Raw genomic sequence first — 18,621 nt, forward strand, 5'->3', positions numbered from 1 at the left:
AGGAAGGGAGAGGGATAGCGAGTTAGAAACATCGATGAGAGAGAATCATCGATCAGCTGCCTCCTGCACACCCCCTACGGGGGATGTTGCCCACAACCAAGTTACATGCCCTTGACTGGAATCGAACCTGGGACCTTTCAGCCCGCAGGCCGACGCTCTATCCACTGGGCCAAACCGGTTAGGGCACCATCACACTGTCTTTGTCAGCATCCTCACTAACTGAGCACAACTTCGTATCGACTAGCCACAACCAACAGTCGCATGCCTGTATGACTTTCAACTTACCAGGCACTTCAGTAAGAGCATCTCCTAACCCACCTGCTGGGCCTGACAGCAACCTTGAACTTGGAATTCTGAGCCCCATATTTCAGCTGAGGACATGGAATACATCTTTCAAATTCTGCCTGAATTTGCAAACATTCATGAGAGAATCAGGACGCCAGCTGGGCCGGCTGCACCACCCTGTGCTCATGCACTTTGCTGCAGACCCGTCTTCAAGGTGCTGACACTCTCGTGGCTGAAACGAACACACTCAAACCCCGAGAGCCAAGAAGGGCAGCCGTCCACGTAGGCCGAAGCACGCGCCAGCCGTAAGGGCTTCTGCTGCGGTCGCAGGTGGCGCGACAGGAGGCGGTGATCAGAGTGGGCGGGGGTTATGGAGAAGCCTCAGAGGAGTGTCCTGGCCAGGCTGAGGGGGACTGCGGGTGTGGGTTGGCTGAAAGGAAGCAGAGAAAAAACTGACGGGAAGAGAAGAGGGGAGGGAGGTGGCGTGATAAGGACCCTGAGAGAGGACTCCCTCATTCTGCTCCTCAAGGACATGGGCCGGGCAGGCACAACCATGTGGAGGGATGAATGTGTGCAGCTGCTTTGGGCGGGCAGTGTCCAGTAGCTGTTGGGGGGGAGGGGAGGAGTTCTGAGGTGGTGGGGGTGGGGGGCTGGGAGCAGGCCTGCTCTAGGGGGTGATGGCACTATGCAATGGACAGCCTGAAGTTGGGAACGATGGGGTGAAGATGAGAACATGGGTCCGAGATGGCAGGCTTGATCCCCAGGTGGAAGGAGGCTGGGACTTGGAACTGGAGGAGTGGGAGCTTGTGGTGAAGTTAAAACCTGGGATGTGCAGGAGTGGGGGAGGGAAAGCAGCTCTGGGCCTGGGAGAAAACGCAGACAGGACCTACCTTCCTCATGCAGGTAGCAGGTAACTACTGAGGCTGTACTCTGCTCAGTGCTGGAAGCTTCCATCCTCTGTGTCAGGACCCGATCAGTCAGGACGCCTGGAATCCTGTAACAGCTCGTGCCAGAGTGCATCCTCTCCAGCCCTCGCGCTGCTTCTGGTTTCTGTGGGCGCAGCAGCTGGACAGGGGTTTTCTTCTTGTTACCGTACAGCTGCACGCAGCAGATGCGGATGCCTCCCCAGAGGAGGCGAGACTCCAGCAGGAGAGAAATGCTGATGCACACGGCTCCTGGCACTCATGGCACACCTCTGTCATTAACCCATTTGTGACTCCAACAGTTGTGGGGGTACAGAAGAGGAGATACCCCCATCTCCTAGGAGGGCACATGGAGCCCAGGGAATGTGGGGAGGGCAGGGGCATGTAGATGCGCAACCTGGACCTGATTCTGGGTCTGAGACTCTGTCCTGGTACCATGTAAGGCCACTCCTTCATCTTGTAGAAATGGATCCTGCTTCTCCTCAGCGTCCTGCAGCCCTGGCTTTGCTTTCTGCCCTGGATGGGCCCTCAGAGACACCCCTCCTCTCCGCGAGGCCAGGCTGTGGTACTCGCTTTCCCTGCTGTGGCTCCAAACCATAGGCGAGAAGCCGCATTCCTCTTTCTGCCTCCGGTGGCTGGCTTTCTGAGTTACACCCGAATTGAACCAGACTCAGGGTTTCCTAGACAATTTCCCCAGCTTTGGGGCAGCCACATGCAGGTCTCTGGGTCCAGATTGGTAGAGTATCTGTAGCACAGACCCTTCCAGGCTGTTCCCTGCCCTCTGTCCAACATGGCCTTTTCTAGGCTATTTCAGATGGCCCAGAGCTGAACTGGGGATCCTCTTCTCTCTTTCCAGCCTTGAGCTGACCTTGTCAGGTGCTGGGAGCCCAATCTTCAGGTCACATGCTCATCAGAGTTGGATAGAGACCATGGGGATCAATTCATTTGTATTGCCTCCATGGAAATCACTGGGCACATTTATGGAAACTTAACTATTACTCCCTCACTCTGCTAAGAATGCTCAGGGTATTATTATATTCCCATGATACCAATCACAACGAAATATTGTTATTTCTGTTTCTCATCTGAGGAAAGTGAAGCTCAGAAAAGTTCGGAAGGTCTTCTAAGGCCACACAGTCCCTAAGTGGCAGAGATGGGACTCACCCCATCTGCTTAACCCTTCGCTCTGCTGCCCACACACCCCCTCTCAGGAGCCAGCGGACTCTGGTCTTTTGTAACATGAATGAGTGTGTTCCCTCAAACACCGGGATGAGCTGATGTGTGTAAAGCACATGGCACCTGCTTTTCTGGGAGTGGGAGCGGTCTCTTTCGTGCCCAGAGGAGCATGGGGAATGGCCCATCGAGGCATGGGGTGGAGGCTGCTCACATAAGCGCTGCCTCCAGGGCGGCAATCTGGCTGCCCCACCAGGTTTCAAACCCACACCTTGCACATGCGTTCTCTCCAGTGAGTCTCTTCGGGAGGGTCACCACTTTGCGTTTGAAATAGGCTGGCCTGAACCTTTTCCTGGCCCTTCCTTCCTTCATATCAACCATATCGACTTCCCTTTCTATCTCTTCAGTACCTTTCTTTCCTCAAGTTGTATTTTAGTCTGTGTGTCACCATTCAAGCAGGTGGGGGAGGGACAGAAGCCACTGTCCCCAGTTTCTCTGATCTGGACAGCGCATGGCGGGGCACCCTAGCGGCAACCGGGAGACCGTCATTCGGCTTTAGGAGTGTGATGGGACCCAGCGGGGCCCACTGTGCTGACAGTGTTTGGTGACAGGGCACAGGGTTTGTGCACACTCAGGGCCTGTCTACTTACTTGTGTTTACACCCTTCGCGTCCTCTCCTGGCTGGAATCGGGAAATGGAAACACAATGCCCCGTTGTGCTCTTCTGGGGCAGCTTCAGCAGCGTGAACACAGAGCAGGGGCTCTGCCCACACGCTGAGCCCTGGGACCCAGGGCAGGGAGGCGGGGCTGTGGCATGTGCAGTCCACTCTGTGCTGAAACAGGGCGCCAAGGCCATTGGGGTCTGGGTGTCTGTCCCAGCTCCTCTCCTGCGCTGATCTCCCAGTTAGAGCGTCCCCTACTGTCTGTGCCTTCGCTGTAAAATCAGGAGGAATTAATGTTGATGAGTAGCTTGAGCATTTCCATTCGTTCATTCATTTATTTATCCGGCACCTACTATGTGGTTCAAGTGTGTGGGGCACATCAGTGAACACAGGAGATAAAGATCTCTGCTCTTGCGGAGTTTACCTTCTAGCAAGGGAGGTAAACACTGACCATAATAAATAAGTTACGTGGTGTTTGAGAAGGTGACAGAGGATGTGGGAAAAGGAAAAACAGCAGGGATCGGAGATTGGAAATGCCAGAGGAGAGGGTGGGTATGGTTTTGGAAAGGAAAGCTCTGGGGGAAATTCAGGTGACATTATGGGTGCAGTTTTGTTTCCAGATGCTTGGGGTTCTGAATAAGTGAGTGCCTGGGGCATGAGCGAGTTGCCCGTCAGGAAATACGTACACTTCGAGCCCCTGGGAGTCAGGGGGAACGTGCAGCTCGTCCCATCCATGGCCCTGCAAACTGGCAACACTTCCACACAGGGGCCCCTTTCCCTAGAGTGTTCACTCCGCACCAGCGAGTTGCCAACATACCCACACTGTGACAGTCTTCCCGCTGGCCTGCCACTCCCTTCCCAGTTCCTCCTGATCCCAGAGGAATTGAATCACCTGCCCTCCAACACTTCATCATAGAATTGTGAAGGAGAAGTTCAAGAGTTCAAGCGTTTGAGGCAGAGACAGAGAGGGCCGCATGTATGTCTAATTGTTCCAACTATGGCAGCTCAGGCTCGGAGTTCGGCATTCGTTCATTCACTCATTCATTCAACAAAGGAGCACCTGCTGGCTGCGGATGCTGGCGCTCTCTGGCGTGCTCATTCTCCCTTCACCTGCTTATCAGCCTGTGTGGCAAAGTGCTGACCGATGGTGACCAGGGTTATGGCATTTCGCGCTGCTGGGGCCAACTGAATGAACCGCACAGATAAGATCCCAAAGGTGCTTTATTTTTCCCTCCTGAGAGACACCGTGACCCATTAGTGTGCAGAGAAGCAAGCCTGGTCCTCACCTGTCCTCTGCCTCAGCAGGGGGCAGGTCAAGGCCAGGACAGCGAGCAGGACACAGGAGAGAGCTGGAGTCGTGTGCTCAAGGCTCTGAGAGGGGGAGCAGGGCCTGAATCCCCCTTTCTCCTTGGGCACCTCACCTATCTCCTCTTGTCCGCACCCCCACTCCACTACACCATCCCCATCTTGTAAACGGGTTGGTTTGCAGGTATCTGCACAGGAGCCCCGTGGCGTTCTGAGCACTTCAGAAATTTGCCTGAGTGAGGAACAGGCCGAACTTGGGCTCTGGTACCCCTCGAATGTGGGGCGCGCCTCTCCACAAACCCTGCCACCTCTGGTTCTTTGAAGGAGGCCTAACCTCCTGCCGCCCACACCACCAGGTGGTTTGAAGTTGGAGGGTCTCGGTGAATTCAGAGTGGCCAGAAGACAGTAGCCTCCAGGTTTAATCTTTCCCACCCTGCACCTCCAGTCGCCTGCTTTCCCCGATTGCTAGATGAGACACCGTCATCACTTCCTATACCTGGGCCCAGCCCAGAAACCTGGCCAGTGCAGACCTTGACCAGGAAGTTCAGGGAGGAGGTGAGCCGGGCGAGGAGAGGGGGGACCCGGGGGGTGGCCTGTACCTTTAAAGATAAATAGCACTGTTTGCTCATTAGGGAAATTATTTCAAGCAAGTCAGCAGCCAGAACGCTCTAGTGCAAGCATCTGCCTGCTACTGGGAGACGATATTTATTGTTCAATCCTTCAATGGATGTAAATAAACAGCCTGGCCCAGATAATGTTCCCATAAACAAACACGCAGCTGCCAGGAGCTCCCCGGATGGCTGACCTTTGTGGAGGCCACCCTGCTGATGTTTTAATAGCAGTCTGCCTGGCAGCGCAGGCACTCACCGTGCCAGGGCGCCAGGGCTGGGGAGAGGTGCCTGCTGGCTGCTGGGTGGGCGGGGACCGGGCAGTGCTGCTTGGGAAGATCCCAGGCTGGAGACCCAGTGCTGGGGAGGGCGGGAGGGAGGATGCCTGTGTGTGCCCTCCGGCATGCGTGCCTATCCCTGGTTGGCCACATGGAGGGGATGGCACGAAGTTCGCTAACCTCTTTGATGGAGGTTCTCCCTGTATGGGCAGGACTGATGCTCAGTCGTATGTCCTGGTGTGGCCTTATCTTTACTGAGGTGCAGTTGACAAATTACAGTTGTGTATGTTTAAGGTGCAGGACTGGATGTTTTGATATACATAGACGCTGTGAAATAATTGCCACAATCAAGCTCATTAACATATCTATCACCTCACCCAGCTGCCATTTTCTTTTTGTGTGAAAACACTTAAAACACACCGTCCTAGCAAATTTCAAGCCTACACAGCAGTACTGTTAATATTAACCATGTCGCAGTCTGCGTGTCGGACCTCCCCAACTTACTCAGCCACAGCTGGTAATGTTCATTCGCCCGCTTCCACATCTTGACGATTGTGAATAACTCACCAGGTGTTAAATAATGAAACACTTCCCTGGGACTGGCACTTAGCTGTGTCCCCCCCCCCCAGCCCCAAGAGCCCACACTACCTAGTCCCACCCTCCCCCATTCACACCATCAGTATTACCTGGTGCAGCTGGGAGCCTCTAAGAAAGACCCCCACCCTGATCCCGCAGCAACTCTTCTGTCCGACTGGTCCCCTCCCAGAGCAGTTGCCTAATGTTTGACTATCATCCAGGGTACAGGGGTTTCTTGCTGAGTGACAGCCTAGATCAGATCCCGGCCCACACGCTGTGCATTATGGCTTCCTTGGACTGATGTCGACCATACAGCCAGTGGGAGCTTACAGCCAGCGAGCTCCAAAAAAGTGCAGATGGTGGGGTGTTATGCTCTAAACTGAACGTCCTAGGAGACACAGGGTGTTGTGGCAGGGCAGAGGAGTGGGCCTGTGTACAATACTAAGAACAGCTGAGAACACCCCTAGAAGGATAGTCACCAAGCCAGAAATCTAGAACTGCACTGTCCACCCCAGTAGCCACTGGCCATGTGAGGCTGTCCAGCGCCTGAAGTGGGTCTGCTCCAAATTAAGGTTTGCTGTGAGTGTGAAAAACATATACTTAAGGGTTCAAAGATTTAGTATGAGAAAACGGATGTAAACTATCGCATTGACAATTTCTTATGCTGTGTACATGTTAAAAATGCTAACATTTGCAGACACTGGATTGGATAGAAATAGATTATTAAAATCAGTTGTACCTGTTTCTTTATTGTTGTTGTTTTGTTTTTAGTATTGTATAGTGGCCCACATCTGTGGCCGGTGTTTACTTCTGTTGCCCAGGCTCTTCTAGCAGAAGGTTCCACTGTCCCGCGGGGAAGCATGAAGGACCACCACCTGACCCCAGAGCACAGTCACACTTGTCCTGCAGGACAGTGCTGCGTGAAGATGGCCACAATGCCATCACTTCCTTTGGATATATACACAAGAGTGGAATGCTGGATCATACAGTAGTTCTTTTTAAACATTTTTGAGGAACCTCCATACTGTTTTTCTTAGTGGCCGTACCATATTATATTCTCACCAATAGTATGAAAGGACTCCCTCTTCCCCACACCTTCACCAACGCTTGTCAGTAACGACTTAATGAGCACCAACCAAGTCTTGGGTCCTGTGCCAGGCAGCGGGGCTGCCGTGCTGACTGCGCAGGCATGGCCTCTGCCCCCAGGAGACTCAGTCCCAGGTCTATGCACCCCCGTGCAGCTCCCGCGGAAGTTCATCTCCATCCTTGGCCTTGGCCTTCTTGCTGTCCCCAAGAGCTTAAAATATTCTGCACATTTTCCCGTTCCCTCCTCCAGACCACTTATAAGAAATGATAATAAGACTAGTCATAACACCAGTGCTTGGGGAGTCCCCCAGTTCCCACTTCTCCACACAGAAGTGTGTCTTTTCTGTCTCTAACTCAGCCCTTTCTCTATGGCCAAACTGCCCAAAGTCCCACGGAGACTCATTATTTTTAAGTACCTTGTAAATGTGGAACCTTGTCAAAGGCTCTTGGAAAATCTACATAGCTAAGAGGCACATGCTGAGCTATGAATCAGGAGACCTGGGTTCCAGTCCTGAATGTCATTGGTTTATCCTGGAATTTGGAGCAAGGCGTAGAACAACCCCAGTCTCAGTTGCTTCATCGGTAAAATGAGAAGGACTATGCCGGCAGTCAACATCATAAAAATTTTACAACCGTCAGATGAAACACTGTTATTTAGGAATGCTTTGAAAGGTATAAAACAGAATATAAGGGATCATAATTTTGAAAATTTACAACAGCCCCTTCTTCATTCACAGGCATGATCCTCTCCCAGAAGAACTCAGCAGCAGACAAGGTCCCTCCGGCACCCCCAGGGCAATGTTTATTTAACACCATCTACTTTCAATCCCTGAAGGGATTCAGGTTTATTTGACCAATAGTGTAGTATGTAAATGCATAGAAGCTGGGACGCTAGAATCAGTCAGACCTGGGTATGGGTCAAGGCCATGCCATCAATAAGTGGGTGACCGTGAACAAGTTATTAACCCTCTCTGTACCTCTCCTGTAAATGGGGTTATATTAATGTTTATCTCATAGAGTTTTGATTTTTTTTATTAAAGTGTAGTTGGTATACAATATTAAATTAGATTCAGGTGTACAATATAGTGATCCTACATTTACATAACTTAGGATGTGTTCACCACACTAAGTCTAATAACCATCTGTCATCATGAAAAGTTATCACATTACTGTTATTATGATGCGATTTTAGTGAGAAGGTAAATGCAAGTAGAATGCTTAGCATTGTACCTGGCACTACTGAGTATTAACCACTCTTGTTGCTGTTGTTTTTGTAAGAGCCCAACCACTGGCAACTGGCCCATCCTACCTAAATTTTATGATTGTCCATCATTCAGCAAATCCCATTTCAAATGCCTTTTACCTGTATTTTGTGTGAGATTCTTTCAGTTTTCTGAAATAAGTAGTGGATGGGGTGGGGTGGGAGGAAAGGGAGACCTATCCTTCCAAAAACTGATTTCCTACACAGACAGAATGCGGCAGAGCGGCTATAACTCTATCCCGTCCCCCTGGGGAAGGCCAGCCTGTGAGGACTTGCTCCCTGGTCGATCCCTCTGTCCCTGCTTTTCTTCGGATGTCCACCTACATCCAGCACATCACCTCGTCCTAAAGAGCAGGGGAGTTGGAACTAAATGATAAAGAAGATCGCTCAGGCACGAAATCCAACTTCCCTTGGGGAGCCTGCTCCTGCCAGCGACCTGAGGGGACTGGAGACCAGCCAGGGTGCTCAGTGTCACTCTTGTCACTCTCCTGATGCTGCTCCAGAGGTGACTCGCAGCTGGAGGTGAAGCCTGGCTGGGCTGGGGGCCAAGGCCATCACCGTGCAGTCAGACTTGGGTGGTAATCTCAGCTCGCTCTGCATAAGCTCCCATTTCATTCAGATTAAGTCAGGACCTGGCCAGGTAGATGCCTGGTGGCTGGGGGAGTGGGCACGGGAACAGCAGGAGGGTTATTGGAATTGGAGGCATTTTGATTTTCAGAGCTAAACAGATCTCTCTTTAATTCCTTTACTAGTTTTCGGTGGTTGTTTTTTTAATGAGCTTAATGGGAAATCAGCAAAAAGGAGTTTTAACTTCATCAATGCATTTCTTCACTTTTAGAATCAATATTTGTCAAGGTCAAGTATTTGGGCATCACTGTCAGGAATGACTGGCGAAAGCCACTGGGATTGTACAGAGCAGAGACAGTGACCTCAGCTTCCTGCCTCAGGTCGCACCCCAGGAAGGACCTGTGAAACTCAGCGAGGAACATGCCTCTCATGTCAGAGTTCTCTCCCCAGATTTTACAGCCCAGGCCAGGTGTTAGGTCTCATTTTCCTCATCTATGATCTGTATGTCAGTTAGGATTTTGGATATTGAAAAAGCCTTTTTATTACTTTAACAATAAGGAAATATCTTGAGTAACAAGAGAGTCTTGACATAGGACTTTGGGTTTATTTTGATTCAGCGGCTCAGGAAATTTTTTTTTCTATCTCTGCTCCTGGCCTTCCCTGGTTCCAGCTCCCCTCCTTAGCACAAAAGTGCTGCCTGCAGTTCTTTGGGCTCCTGTTTCTCTGACCCTGTTGAGGGTGAGAAGATACCCTCTCTTAGCCCATCATGAAACACAGTCCTCGCTTTGCTCTGATTGCACATGTTGATTGGCTGGGCCTCCTTTCTCTCCATCACTGTGATAAGAGAGTGAGATTAAATGGACTTGTTTATGACCATCAAGGACCCCCACAGCAAGCAGGGAATGGGTCCAATCCCACCCCAAAGGTGAGAGAGGGTAGAATGGGTGCCGGAGGGGTCATGCAAGACCTGACAAATCAGCACTAAAGTCATAAGATTGAGAGGTTATCTCAATAAGGAATTATATGAAAAACCATCTCCCTGATGTCTAGGAAGGGCTTAAAAATAATGCTTAAAAGTAAAACAAATAAACAAACGGAGCCTGGGACAAACCTAAAATCACACGTGTGAATCACGAAGTACCCTGGTGTCAGAGTTCAGTGAATGAAACAGAAACGAGAGGCAGCCACCTTTCAGGTGACTTGATAGGTTAGTTGTCATTAATGCGGTGTCCCTGCTATAATTTAGTTCCTCTGAATAGCTCTCCTGTTCTCCTTCATCATATAAGAGGTCAAAAATTAAATACTGAAAATTAAAAATAAGAGTACGTAGTGGGGATATTTGGAATATAATTTTTTCTTTAGTGGTTTTTGTTTGTTTGTTTGTTTTGTTTTGTTTTTACAGAGCCTTACATGGTATCTAATCAAGTTTGGTGATCTCCTAGCTCTCGCCTCTCCTGTTTCCCTTCGTGCTCCCCTCGTCCTTCTCACATTGTTGACAGTGTTTAGTCCTGACTTATGTGGGTGGCCCTCTCAGCACTGGGTAGTGATCCTATCAAATCTATCAGCTCAGATGTGTGATGTTTCTGATTTTAGAGTGGGAGCCAGCTTTTCTAGACCTGTCCTCCGTCATGGGGGGTATGGGCAAAGCTCTTTCCTGGCTGTCCCCACATTGTCCAAGCAGTTCCAGGAAGGACCTGTGGATGGGCCAGGGACAATCTATCTGCTAAGTGTTCTTGTTCTGGGAAGACTGAGGATGACTCATGCCCGAAGCACATTTTCTGGAATGTCCACACCCCTTTCCCTGGGGACACAAATAGCACCTCTAGGAGGTTTCAGGACCCTCCATCTACACCAAAATCTGAGACATGAGCCACTGGTTTCAATGGCCAGAATGAGCCCACTCAGTGTAAAACTTCTGGGTGCTCCTCACCTGGTTCCCTCCAAGACACCACAGGGATAGCTGGGTACCAATGTCTAAGAATCGGCTCACATTGTTTCACCCACATGTTTTCTGTTCGCAAATGTGGCCAATACTATGTATTGCCTTTCTGTGACAGAATGACACTCTGCTCTGAGGCAGCTTCAGTTATCCCCTGTTCCCCAATCCCAGACCCACTCCCCACTGCCAGCACCATCCTCTTCTCCAAAACTTACCTGAGCCACAGGGAACCAGAGAAAAGAACTCTGGTTCTTGGTGAAGCGCGGTGTGGTCCCCCAGTCCCCTCTTTTTGCCATTCCCAGCATGAGGCCGTGGTGAGCGGTGTCGCTCCTGCTCTTTTGGGCCTGGCCTCTGGGCACTGTGGAGACAGAGCTCACTGCCTCTGCCCGGGCTGTTGGAGGGTCTCGCGGCTGAAGTGCCACTGTGAACAGGGCAGGATCTGAACTCACCTCTGCTCTCCTCCCCTCTCTCCACAGATCCGGGTGGATGGACCCAGGGGCAACGCCCTCCAATATGAGACGGTGCAGGTGGTGGAGCCGGGCCCTGTGCTCCGGGATATGGCCTTCTCCAAGGACCACGAGCAGCTCTACATCATGTCAGAAAGGCAGGTAAGGCTCTCTGAGCTCTGTTAGACATTTGTCTTGCAGCTAAGTACTAGCCTGTGGCTCAGCAGGAAGCTACAGGAGGCGGGTTGCAGGGAGGGGTTTTGATGTACGGCTCAGTGTGTATTCTTTCAGTTATGCTGCCTGAGGACTGAGGCTGAGTGCACTGAAACAGGGAACAAAACATGTCAAATATCAAAATATCTGGGGGTCTAGACCAAACCCACTAACCTCAAAATGATGGTGTATATAGGTTCTGGGTCAACATTGACTCTTTTCTGAAGACACCAGGTGCAGATGTCCTAGTTTTTGGTCCATATTTCCCTACACACTGTATACTCTCCTACCAAGGTCACCTTCCTAAACTCTGGACATCTATGGTGGGCAAGGATTTGTTTCCTAAAAATCCTAGTTGAGGGAACATCATGGAAGAACCAGATGGAAGGAGATTCAGAAAATAAGGGCATGTCCTCAGCCTCCGGGTGTGCCTGTAGCTCTCACATGGGACCTCCAGCAACTTCCATAAGGCCACGCCAGGCAGGATGATATGGTGCAAGGATTATTGTTAGCTGATACTGGTTAGAAGGAGCAGTATTGGGCTTGCTTCTGGAACTCAGCTAGAACTAAGTTCTTCAGGTCATACCGAGACTCTATGTCTACAGCGGGCAAAGGAAGAAATTTCGCCTGGGAAATTCCATATATTTAAGAGTATTTCCTGGAGTGCCCTAAGTCACTGCCCACAAGACACACCCACCCCAAGTGTGGATTGGCACTGCCATACCTCTGACCCTGTTACCTCTATGTGGGATGAGTCATTCCTAGGAGCTGTCCCGTCAGCCCATGAATATGTATGTGGCAAAGGCAGCAGCCATGAAGGGTAGATTCCCCCCTCTTATTCATCTTCATTAGTGAGGCCTGAACTCCCCAGAGGACCTTGCTCACAGAGTCAGGATTGTTCTTCCTGTCCCCTCACTGCACAGTGAGGGAGATAAATACCACATTATGCCACCCACAGGGCTTGTGCATTATGCCTTGGCAGCCCACAGCAGCTCCACCCTCCCCAAGAGCTCGATGACATCTTCTCTTGGTGTGGGACTCCCCATTCAGTCACACTGGGACCCATTGTGGTGCCTGGGTTGAGGCTGCCATGCCTTGGACATGGCCTGACATAGTACCGAGAGGGAAGCATTTTACCCCAGGAGTCAGGACTGGGTATGAGGCTGCTCCTTTGCTTTCACTTCTTGCTGCTGTCCAGTAGGGCCCCACTTCTGCCTACCTCCAAGTCCCTAGACACTGAGATAAGCAGCTTTCCTGGGTGAAGGAATCCTTTGGAGAAGGCCTAAGATCTCCATAAGGCATTGAATATTTCAGGATTTCTTGCCTGATCTGAAAGCCAGGATTTCTGAACTTGGGACTTAAAACAAGGAAGGTCTTCCAAAGGTGGAAACTATAAGCTATGTGGCGTCACTTCAGATAACTGAGTTGGGATTCTGAACTCCTTGTCCTTGGTCATTCTGAGAGTGTGGTCAGTGGTTAGAACCCATCCAGGCTGGGTAGTGAGGCATGCTGGGAACTCTGGACTGTTGGGAAGGAAAGGAAGGCAGGAGTGGATAGGATCAGGGCATTCATATTCTGGAGCTGCTCGTTATAGAGGTGGAGGGCTGCCTGCCACTCAAATCATAGTCCCAAGGCCCTCAACTCTTGGGCCAACACTGGTATGCAGTGGGTTTGCAGATTCATTGTAGGGAGTGGTAAGGCAGCACAGTGGTTAAGTGCACAGGTCTTGGTGTCAGATACCTGAGTGTGCAACTTGGCTCCACCACTTACTAAGCATGATCTCAGGTAGTTCCTTAAACTCTTAAGGACTCAGCATTCTCAACTATCACATGGAAGTGACAATAATATCCTATAGTTTTATTCCAAAGATCAAATGATGTAATGCTTGTAATAAGCATGAACCATGCCTGGAACAGACTATGGGCTTGCTAAGGGGAAGCTCTTCTTCTTATGATATTGCAAAAGGAGAGTCTGGGTATTGGCCATGATTTATCAGGTAGGAAGTGCAGAAATCCAGGTCAAGGCCAAGGTGGGCAGGGAGCAGAAATCTGGTCCCAGGAAGAACAGATCAAGAACCCACAGCCTACTTTACTGACTGGACATACCAAGTAGAGCTCGGGGCAAGAGCACCTTGGTAAAGGTTCTGGAGATGGAACCGCAAGCCCAGGGAGTCAGGACTGATTCCAGCCTCGGTGGCTGTGGGTGGGTGCAGTCATAATGGGTCAGACACTTGTGGAGCTGAGTCTGCAGACTAAGGGTAGATGCTCAGCAATGATGTCTGCTCTGCCTGGAAGGTGCTTCCCTTTCTCATTTGGCTATTTTTTTCTTGTCCTTCAAAACTTACTTCAGTTGTCACATTCTCCAATGAGTGATTCCTGATCTGTGGTTAGACACCCCTATGTTCTCTCTTCCTAGTCTGGGCTGTGATGATGACTTCCTTGTTTTTCTCCCCTAGCAGACTATACAGGGCAGCCCTATATTCTCTTGGTCTGCCTAAACCTTACCCAATAGGCCCTTGATAAATGTCTGATGAATGAATAAATGAGCAAATGAATCCACGGTATCTTCATTGAACCATAATTGGAAAAGAGTGGGACTGATACAAATTATTTATTGCTTCTCTTAATTTCCAAGTTTGAACCTACATGATTAAAAAACTACACTTCAGATAAAGAAAACATCCCAAACTCCAGTCGTCTGTTTATTACTGCCATGACTTTTGCCCTATCCTGAACTATTTTTTGCTTTGTATTTTTATTTAAATAAACTTACTACTTAAACATAAATAATCTACTTTAACCACCCCTTAAACAGTAATATTATAGATCTGACATGCTAGTCATATAGTACAATACACCTAACTGTGATATTGTGATATATAAGAAGTATATATTTGGTCTTCATCCCGATTTCTGGCACAGTGCTCCCAAAAACTTTGGAATTTCTTAAATGACAAGCAATGGGAACATCTTTTGTTATAATACTTGGTATCTTGTCCTTCAGAGCCATAAATAATGAATTGATGTCTTGTTATTCCTAAGGAGCTTCTTCTCAACCTCAACTGAGTTTGTGTGAATGAGGTGATTTTTTGAAAGCCCCTAAAGATGGGGGGCTGGTTGCCAGGGGAGCCAATCATGAGGTGATTAGAGGGTTGGAAGGAATAAGGACTGTGTAACTAAGAGAAGTAGAGAATGGAGTGTGGTGCATGTGTGCGTGTGTGTGTGCGTGTCTGTCGCTGTCTGTGCGTCTCCATCAGCCCTTTTCTTGCTTTGCACATGTCTGTGTGTTTGTATATGGTGAATATTTACTACAGCTCTAGGACTCCCAAGGGAATGTGTATACACACTGAAACACTGCGAACAAAACCTGCCAACCCGATGGGAGGGGAGTGAGAGGAAATGTCAGCCAGTAGATAAGTGGGGAGCTGACGCGGCCAAGCTGGGGTTGTCCTCAGCTGCCCCGGAGTGACCACCCCTTCCCGGGAGAGAAGCTGCCCTGCACACAGGGAAGCTCTTCTTTGATAGGCCCCAGAGCAAGTGGCAGATTCCCAGTCAAGCTCAGCCTCTGCCATCCCACACACCAGCTCTCTCCTGCCTGAAAGCCAGAGGCCCCGAGCACATGTGTCTGTTGTGATACACACTTTCAGTCATGTCTGGTCCAAAGCTGGCTTTCATGGTGATCTTTGCTTTACTGACTCTGATTGACAGTGGGTCTGCTTCCAGGTGCCTGGTGGCACTCAAGTTCTAGCTGTGATCCAGGACAGAGATGCCTGCAGGGGCCGAGGAGGTGGGCCTGGAGGTGGGCCCACCAGCTGGTCAGAAGGCAGGGCAGATCTTCTTGGCTCCTTCTGATGCAGGTGTTCCAGGGACCCGAAGGTCCATGACCCACTGTGGGTTCTTGACTTCACACAGGAAAGACTTCAAATATGAGCCAGCATAGAATTTAAAGTGAAAGAGAGTTTATTAGTGAAGGAGTGGGAGGGAGAGAAGGCTACTCCATAGTCAGAACAGCCCTTCCCTAGTGGGATTTGCTTCTTCTATTGAGACACATTTAATCGAGGAGTAGGGCATGCAATAAGGGGAGAAATGTTCAGGATCTTCCTGAGAAAGCAGTAGAGACTTCTCAGAAGAGCACGGTTGTCCATTTGTGTCCTTATATGCGCTTTCTGTTTCCAATCATGGCAGCAGGGGTGTGTTGTTGAGAATGCTAATGTATTACAATGAGCTAATGTATTGCAAGGTGAAATTAGTCTCCAGGTTGGATCTAGCTGATCTTTGTGTTCTAAACCACAAATATGTCTTAGTATTTCCTTGATAGTCCTTGTAGCCCATATCAATTACAGCTATTTCACTGCATACCCTGTCTCACTTCTAGCATAATCCAATAGTGAAGGAGGGAGGGCCATCTGGCTTTATAATGTACTAGAGGCTCAGTGCACAAAAATTTGTGCACTTGGGGGTGGGGGGGGTCCCTCAGCCCGGCCTGTGCCCTCTCTCAGTATGGGACCCCTTGGGGAATGACCACCTGCTGGCTTAGGCCTACTCCCCAGGGGATTTGGCCTAAGCTGGAAGTCAGACATCCCTCTGGCAGCCCAGGAGCCCTTGGGGGATGTCCACTTGCCAGCAGGGAGCAGGCCTAAGCTGCAGTCGGACATCCTTAGTGCTGCTGAGGAGGCAGGAGAGGCTCCCACCACCACCGCTGTACTGGCAGCCCTCAGCCTGGCTTGTGGCTGAGCAGAGCTCCCCCTGTGGGAGCTCATTGACCACCAGGGGCAGCTCCTGCATTGAGTGTCTGCCTCCTGGTGGTCAGTGTGTGTCATAGTGACCAGACATTCCCAGTCGTTCTGCTGTTAGGGTCAATTTGCATATTACCTTTTTATTATATAGGATTACCTGGTTTGATTCATTTATTCACTCAACAAATACTCGGTAAGCACCTACTATGAGCCAAGTGCTACCAGAGGCATTGGGGGGAAAAAATGAAGAAACAGATAAATATCCCTGACTTCAGGAGCCTGTAATTTTAGCAAGAAGAAGTGGCAAAGAAGCAGTCAACATACTAGAAAAATCACATAGTTGGTCAGCAGGTGACAAGTGCTATGGAACAAGGAAGTGGAGTGGGGTCAGTGGGATCTTGGAGGGTTGCAATTTTAAGTGGAGTGGTCACTGAAGGCTTCCCAGAGAAGCTACGGGGGCCTCTTTGAGGGTACCTACCCCTTGCCTGTTCTTTGTGGTTTTTTTAGGCTCTTTGTTGGGGTTGTGAAATTGAGAAGATGGTGAAGCCTGAGTGGTGGGTGGGAATTGGGGGAGGATGCTTTTGTGACTGTGATTTTTTCCATGTTGAATTTCAGAGGGAAGTTCAGTTCAAGGGAGGGTGGTACTGTGGTCCAGGGCAGGCTCATGCAGTTTGGGGTTTAGACTCCTAACTGGGTGGTGCTGGGTCCCCTGTGTGATGAGGGGTATGACAGCCTCATATCCTTCCCATCCCAGCCTGCCTCTCGGGGGGTCTGAGGATTCTGAGGTCCTGGTGTGAAGTCTGACATCTCGGAGGTTGGCACACATTGTTCTCATGGAAGGTGCAACTTTGGAGACAGTGTCTGCAGCTGGAGGTGATGGGCCCAGGAAGAATGATTCTGGTTCTGTTGGCGCTGGGTCCCTGGGCACATCTCTTGGAGATGTGTCCGAGGTGACATGGCAGTCTCTCCGTCATCTGCCTGCCCCTGAAGGGGGCTGAGCTGTACATTCCAGTTTGTGTTTGGATGGCTGACACTATGACAAGCCCATTTGGATGTTTGCTCCTGGCACCCAGACCTGGCTGTTCTGATAGCTCCTGGGAGATGGAACTCAAAGCAAAGGCCTGAGAGTGAGTGACAGGGAACGGAGCCACCTCAGACTCATAGAAAGAAAGAGGCTATTGCAGTGTTTCACCCAATTCCACTCAGGTGGATCTCAAAGTTTCCGGTATATCATGACGGAGGTGTTCCCACCTTTCCCTTCCCTCCCAATGAAGGCAGAGTCTCCATCCCCATCTCAGAACTGGAGGGACCAGCAGGGGAAAGGACCTCCTGCTCCGGTTTCCCACACTCGGTGCTAGGATCTGGATGCTCCATTGCACCTTGAACCCCTAGAACTGGAAAAGCCCCCAAGGCTTATCGGGCCTTTCCCCCCTCTGATTAGTGAGCAGACTGAAGCTCAAAGAAGTCAGTGTCTTGTCTGAAGTAACACAGCAGGTTGGGAGAGGAGCTGAGCTAGAATGCAACTTAGCACCTATTGCAATGTCTTCTCCAGCTCCTCTTGCAGTGAGGAACATGGAGGTCTTTGTGGGACAAGAGTCTCCCTTTATCTCCAAGTCTTCCCAGCAGGGGATTATGTACCCCTTTCCTCAGCCTCCAAAACAAGCTAAGAAAACTAAAGGACTTGCTGGGGGTGGGGCAGGCTGAATGGGGTGCATCAACCTTGGCAGTAAGGGCTCAAGGCTGCCCTCACTGCTCATGAAGGAGGCTGCGTGGTTTGTTCTTCCTTGGCTCCAGCCCCTTTACAACATCTATTCTAGAGCATCTTGGGGCACACAGAGCCCCATATATAACCAGTCCACTCCATAGAGAGAGTAAGCAGAGAAGCACGCCCCCATCCTGTTCCTACAGACACCCCCTCCTATCTTGTTCCTACAGACACCGTCCCCAATCTTGTTCCTACTGACAACCTCCTCCTATCCTGTTCCTACAGACCCCTCTAGTGCCCACTCATATAGGCATGAAAGTCTAACATCTGCCCGTGATGGAGTTTAGTAGCCTGCCTGAGAGGAAGAAATGGCAGTGGCTCGACATTTCTCAGACAGCCGTGGGGGTGCCTGGGATCACCAATGTGTGCAGGACGGAGACCACAGGTAGTCGTGAACAGTCATGAACTTGGGTTTTCATCCGGGCCCTCTGCTCACCAGCTCTGCCTCTGAGGTGAGCCGCTCGAGCAGTTTGTATTTTAGTTTCTTCATTTGTGAAATGCAAGGCAGATAAAGTCTACCTTTCAGGGCTTTTTATTATTTTTTTTATTTTATGCACAAACCAGTTGTATCTTTTATTTAATGTTATTTTTTTATAAAATTTTCTTTATTGATTAAGGTATTACATATGTGTCCTTATCCCTGCATTGCCTCCCCCTCCCCACTCATGCCTCACCCCCCTCAGCACTTTTAGGATAAAGTAGTATAGGTAAGGCATGTATGGGCTCTTAGCAAGTTCAAAGTATCATCATTATTATGTTTGCTAATACTCTCAGGAAACGCTGAAGGCATTTCAGCTCTG

At 49.9% G+C, this 18,621-nt stretch overlaps 1 protein-coding gene across 1 annotated transcript in view; it reads left to right on the forward strand.

Moving 5' to 3' along the window:
• The window catches only part of PLXNA4 (plexin A4), a 346,359-nt gene that overhangs the window by 190,219 nt on the left and 137,519 nt on the right, over positions 1–18,621 (forward strand). Inside the window, exon 3 of the mRNA XM_023753514.1 lies at positions 11,139–11,270. Within this exon, the coding sequence (XP_023609282.1) occupies positions 11,139–11,270 (132 nt within the window). The remainder of the gene's footprint in view (positions 1–11,138; positions 11,271–18,621) is intronic.

The sequence above is a fragment of the Myotis lucifugus genome, unplaced genomic scaffold, assembly GCF_000147115.1.
Source record: "Myotis lucifugus unplaced genomic scaffold, Myoluc2.0 scaffold_46, whole genome shotgun sequence".
Taxonomy (NCBI): domain Eukaryota; kingdom Metazoa; phylum Chordata; class Mammalia; order Chiroptera; family Vespertilionidae; genus Myotis; species Myotis lucifugus.